The sequence below is a fragment of the Fukomys damarensis genome, unplaced genomic scaffold (assembly GCF_012274545.1).
Source record: "Fukomys damarensis isolate Sample0158 unplaced genomic scaffold, DMR_v1.0_HiC HiC_scaffold_34, whole genome shotgun sequence".
Lineage (NCBI taxonomy): Eukaryota > Metazoa > Chordata > Mammalia > Rodentia > Bathyergidae > Fukomys > Fukomys damarensis.
Genome location: NW_022900946.1, coordinates 744,801 through 750,947, shown reverse-complemented (window position 1 = coordinate 750,947; position 6,147 = coordinate 744,801). Strand labels below are relative to the sequence as shown.

The 6,147-nt window shown below is 46.9% G+C and overlaps 1 protein-coding gene across 1 annotated transcript in view; it reads left to right on the top strand.

Annotated features, from left to right (window-relative positions):
- The window catches only part of Fbrs (fibrosin), a gene marked incomplete at its 5' end in the record, with an annotated part of 25,487 nt that extends 19,420 nt beyond the window's left edge, over window positions 1-6,067 (top strand). The window contains 1 exon segment of the mRNA XM_033758723.1: window positions 5,870-6,067. Within this exon segment, the coding sequence (XP_033614614.1) occupies window positions 5,870-6,067 (198 nt within the window).
- Between the last annotated feature and the right edge of the window lie 80 nt (window positions 6,068-6,147).

The window sequence follows — 6,147 nt, the reverse complement described above, 5'->3', positions numbered from 1 at the left end:
CTGGTCCCCAACTCACAGTGATCCTCCTGCCTCAGCCTCCCGAGTGCTGGGATTACAGGCGTGTGCCACCACGCCCAGCTCATTTTTTCATCTTTAACAGGACAGTCACATTTAACAGTTTAAGGTAGTGGTGGTAAACCTATGGCACATATGCCACAGTGGGATGTTTGTTATTATTGAAAGCTCTAGCTGGATATCTTCCCCAAAGAAAGAAAAGAATCAAACCACAATGATATATGTGCACCCATGTTCATAGCAGCACAAGTTGTGATAGCTAAAACTTGGAAGCAGCCCAATTGCCCATCAACATGAGATTGGATAAAGAAAATGTGTGTGTGTTTTTTTAATAAAATAGAGTATTACTCAGCCATAAAGAATGAGAAATTAGAGACATTTATAGCTAAATAGATGCACATTGAGGTGAAACTCAAGGGAAACAAATATGACACATATGTATAAATACTGAATAGTTTCTCGTTTGAAAAAGTGAAAGTATAAATAAGGACTAAAAGTCATAATAGATAATTTGAAACAGGAAGAAAAGGTGCAAAGCAGAAGGGGACATGGGAGGGGTGGGGAAAACAAAGATGGGAATGGAATTAACATGAGAAAAAGAAAAAATGGAAGCTAAGTGTCTGTAGATAAGGAGGGGTAGAGGAGGTGAAGGGAGGGCAGAGGATTGTAGAAAAAATAAGAACCAAAATGGATTATGTAAAGGTGCAAATTTTTAATGATGAATGTCATCATATTGTATACTTTAAATGTACCAATAAAATTAATTAATTTAAAAAAAGAGAAAGCTCTATAAGGTTTGCCATCACTATTTAGGGTATATTTTTCCATACTTTTTTATTTTATTTATTTTTTGGTACTGGGGATCAAATTTGTGACCTTGCACTTGTGGGCAGGTGCAGAACCACTGAGCTAAATCCCCTGGCCTCCAAGCCCTTTCTTATTTTTTATTTGGAGACCCTTCTAAATAAGTCACTAAGTTGCCCAGGCCGGGCTCAAACTTGCAATCCTCCTGACTCAGTCTTTCACAGTGCTAGGACTACAAGTGTGCACCACCACATTCGGCCATCATATATGATGTCAGTGGTAACTATATACCTATGGGGTTATTTGTTTCTAAAACTGGAAATAATTGTATTTTTTTTTCTGATTGTACAAACGGGATTCATGATTTTTTTTTTTTTTTTTTTTTTTTTTTTTTGAGACAGGGTCTTGCTATGTAGTTGAGGCTGGCCTTGGATTTACTATTTAGTCTAGTCTGGCCCTGAGCTTGTGGCAATCCTCCTGCCTCAGCCTCCTGAATGCTGTGCCACACACCCAGCCCGTCTCCAGCTCGTTAAAAGAAATTTTATTTTGAGCAAGGACTCGCTAAATTGCCTATGCCAACCTCAACTTTGTGATCCTCCTGCTTTAACCCATCAAACAGCTGGGATTGCATGACTGTGCCACCACACCCAGTTAGACCTGGGAATGACAGGCGCAGTAGTTTTGAGCACAAACCTCAGTCTTTCTAGGTTCAAACTCGTGCTCTTTTTCTTTCCTCAAGTATGAAAAACTGAAAGTATACATAAGGACTAAAAGGCATAATAGATCATTTGAAACAGGAAGAAAAGGTGCAAAGCAGAAGGGGAAATGGGAGGGGTGGGGAAAAGAAAGAAGGGAATGGAATTAACACGAGAAAAAGAAAAAATGGTAACTGTGTAACTTGGGCCACTTAACTGCCCTTCTTACACTGCAAAAGTAGGGTGATCATGTATTTCCTACTGTGAGAATTGAATTCATTTGTGTAAACACACAGGTTAGTGCTTAATATTTGTTGTTATTGTTATTATTATAGATCTAGTACTGGGAAATGAACCTAGGGCGGGGCTTTGAATTGAGCTACATCTCCAAGTCCTCCTATTCTTTATTTTGAAAAGGGTCTTGCTAAGTGCTATGTTGTACAGCATGGATTTGAGCTGAAATTCTCTTGCTTCAGTGGCCCAGGGTGCTGGGATTACTGGTGTGTGCCTCCGCATGCTGCCAAATTTGCTTTTTGAGTGAATTTAACACAGGAGTTGCTGCTGTCGAGCACACAGGCAGCCTCATCCAGGCCGCCAGCGACTGGTATTTCCCATGTGCCCGGCACTGCCCAGGTGATGGGTGTAGACACCGACACTAACATAAACCAGACAGGTGTGAGGAGCGGAAGGCCCAGCCCGTCCCCGAGCCGCTGTACATGGGACTTCACCCCTTTACCCTGAGGAGGTACAGGGTTTAAGTGGGGGATGGAAGGGAAGTGAGGAGGCTCAGGTGGAGAACGTCTGCGGAGGAACATGTTGCAGAATATTTCAGTGGTTTACCACGTGGCGAATTGGGGGTCTTGGTGTTTCCTGTGATCCCAGAAAGGACCTAGGAGCGACACCCACATTGGCGGTTAGAAAAAATTTCTTTCCCTGGCTGCCGCATGGAGAACTTCAATGGCACTTCCACCAACCCCGCTCCCCAGTTTTGATGCCAGGAGCCTTCCTCCGCCACAGCGTGGTTAAACTCTCCAGTGTCTATTGTTTCTCATGTTGGAATGGAAGCCCACAGGAACGGGGCCTTTGGTGGGTGGTAGGTACTGGTCAGAGGGAGATCGGTAGAAGGCCAGGGGACACGGCCAGGGACCCACGCCTATGACCTCAGCACTGTTGAGACAGGAGGTTCAGGACTTTGAGGTCAGCCTGGCTTACACAGTGAGGGCCTAGCAAGCAAGCAAACAAGGACAGAGCAAAGGAGGGAAAGAAGGCGATGGAAGAAGAAAGAATAAGAGCAGGAAGTAAAGAAAGAAAAAGAAAAGTAAGGGAGCAGAAGTTTTATTTGCATGTCCCTTTCCACAAGAGGTGCTGAAAAATCATGAATTGTGCATATCAAAGAGGGTGGGAGGCTGTGAGGCAGAAACGCAGAGGGAGGAGACCAAAGCCCAACCTGGACCAGCCAATTCTGGAGACTGTCGCTGATTATAAATTATCAAGGGCTCTAGTGTGGATGTTGGTGGAGCTGGAGAGAAACGGATAGAAGGGAGAAATATTTTGGCTCATGGTTTTCTATCTTTTTTTTTTCCAGTACCAGAGATTGAACTCAGGACTCTGTGCTCGTGAGGCAGGCGTGGCACCACTGAGCTAAATCCCCATCCCTGAAGGGAGAAATATTTAAGATGTGAAGCTCTAGGTTTCCTGGATCTCTTCATCACCACACACACAGACACACACACGCACACCCAAGTGGCTGGATGGGGAGCACAGACACCCTTTTCTGGCTATGGTGATGCCATCTCCTCAGAGAATTGGGTTAGAGGAGCAGATGTTGTGCTTCAGATCCCGAGTCTGTGTCTGGACCTTCGAATTCAAGGTTATTGGGGGTCCCTGCAGGCAGAATACAGAATTTAGAGGGGAACCCATGTTCTGAGCTGGGGACAGTTCTTGCGAGTCCATGGCTTGAAAGATGATAATCAGGGCCGGGCGTGGTGGTGCAAGCCTGTAATCCCAGCACTCAGGAGGCTGAGGCAGGAGGATCGCTGTGAGTTTGAGACCAGCCTGGGCTACATAGTGAGTTCCAGGTTAGTCTCAACTATACAGTGAGACCCTGTCTCAAAATAACACACACACACACACACACACAAAAAAAAAAAAAAAAAAAAAAAAAAAAGATGATAATCAGAATGCATGGGGATATAATAAGTTTCTGGAAGCTTACAGGTCTTTTTAGGCCCTTCTGGGATCCTTTCAGCCAATACCAGACAGGTGCACACACACATGCTGTCTGGTGACAGCCTGACTTGGCTGCCCCACTCAGACAGTTCCAGACATGCACCACTCCCAGCAATGGAGGCTGTACACGTGCATAGGGTAACTTTTCAGAGCATTGCTTCTGTCCTAGAGAACATATTGGATGTGAGAGGACAGGTGAAAGAAGAACCGTTAGTCACCCCCAACAACTGACAGAAGCGTCCAGGGCAAGTGCCCTGTAAGGCTGAGAAGGAGCAAGCTTGGAGGGAGGTGGAACCTGAGAACTGCTGGCCTCACAGGTAGGTGACCAAAGGACTGGAGAGGGGCATCTTAAGTGTTCCTCCAGGTTCTTTCTCCCCATCTCCACTGCCACCTCCTGGCTAGCAGACCCCACTGCACCTGGGTGCTGCTCCTCCCCTTCCCCATGCCCCGGTGTTTCAGCTGTGCCTACAGCCTCCTCAAGCTTCTCTTTAGACCACTCTTCAGCTCCACGTCCTCCATCCACAGCAGCTTTCAGTGTCTCCTCAGCACTTCTGAAAGAACAGCCCACAGACAGCCTGTGCAGACTGGCGCGTGGTGGCACAAGCATGTAATCCTAGCCCTCACTCAGGAGGCTGAGGCAGGAAAGGTGCAAATTGTAGAACAGTCTGGGGCTACATGCATAGTGAGTTCAAAGCTGGCCTGGACTACATAGCCAGACCTTGTCTTAAAAAGAAAAGAAATTGGGCTGGGGATTTAGCTCTGTGGCACTGTGCCTGCCTTGTGCAAGCACAAGGTCCTGAGTTCAAGCACCGGTACTGTAAACATAAAATAAAATAAAAATAAAAGAAAACAACCAAAAAGAAAATAGTGGACTCCCTCTCCCAACTTCGTTTAGGCTGGGCCATCTTCCTGGAAAACCTACCTTCATGCCTACATTTTTTTTTTTTTTTGTACCGGGGATTGAACTCAGGTCCTTGCACTTATGGAGGTAGGCAGCGGGATCACTGAGTTAAATCCCCAGCCCTTGCCTAATTTTTCAAAACACTTGGGGCTGGGGATGTAGCTCAGTGGTTCCACCACCTGCCTTGCAAGGATAGGGACCTGAGTTCAATCCCCGGTACCAAAAATAAAAAACAAACAAAAGAAAGCCCACTTAAAAAATATGTTTTGAGGCCAGGGATTTGCCTCAATAGTCCCACCACCTGCCTCGCAAGTGCAAGGGCCTGGATTCAATCCCCGGTACCAACAACAATAACAACAAAAGAAATAGCTTAAAAATATTTTTTTCTGGTAGTGGGGATCAAACTCAGGACCTTGCACTTGCAAGGCAGGAGTGGCATCACTGAGCTGCATCTCCAGCCCTCATGCCTAATTTTTTTTAAAGACAGGGTCTCACTATAGGCCTTCAAATCTTTTTTTTTTTTTTTTTTTTTTTTTTTTTTTGGTACCGGCGATTAAACTCAGGATCTTGGGCTTGCTAGGCAGGCAGCGGCACCACTGAGGTAAATCCCCGGCCCTTTGTTTTTTTTGAGACAACAGGGTCTTGCTATGCAGTTCAGGCTCACCTTGAACTAAGTAACCCAGGCTGGCCTCGAACTCCTGCAATCCTCCTGCCTCAGCCTACTGGATGTGTTGAGTCTTTTTCTTTTTTCCGGTACTGGGGATGAAACACAGGACCTTGCGTTTGCAAGGGGCAAGAGCGTCAGAGCCAAATCCCAAGCCCCCTCCCTGAATGTGTTGAGATTACCATCACGCTGGGCTTATTTTTATTTGTTAGGGATCGAACTCAGGACCTTGCATTTGCGAGGCACGGGGCAGAACAGAGCTAAATCCTTCTTGATTGGCTATGAGCGTTTGTTTGTAAGATGGAGACCTGTTTGGAGAATTGTTAAGAGTCAGCGGTAAGAAAGACATAAAACAGCCTCAGTAGAAAGTAGCTGTCATTGTTCCTCCCTGGGGTGGGGTTCTCGATTCTCAAAGGGTTCTTAGCCGAGAGTTTGGGAGCGACTGCTTAGGTTGGGTGCTGCCGGCAAACTGTCCTCACGTCAAACGAGGATGCGCCGCGAAGGCGGGGGTGCCATAGAAACCATAAGACCTAGGTTCCATTGCACATTTGCTTCCCCTAGCTGGGGGATCTGTTAAAAGCGCGGGTGGTCGGTGGGAAGACGGCATTTCGAGTCTTTCATAGGCTCGACTCAAACCGAGCGAGCGCCAGAGCCGGGGCTAAATGCGCTCAGGCGCGCCTGACGGATGCAGCCGAAGCGCGAACTACGCCTCCCAGGGTGCTCCGTGCGAGCGCGCCAGCGCCTTACACCAACACGTGACGCCTACTGTCTCTCGCGAGAGGACGGGCCGCGCCGGCGGTAGGGTTAGCGAGCTGTGGTGGTCGTGGTCGTGGTGGTGG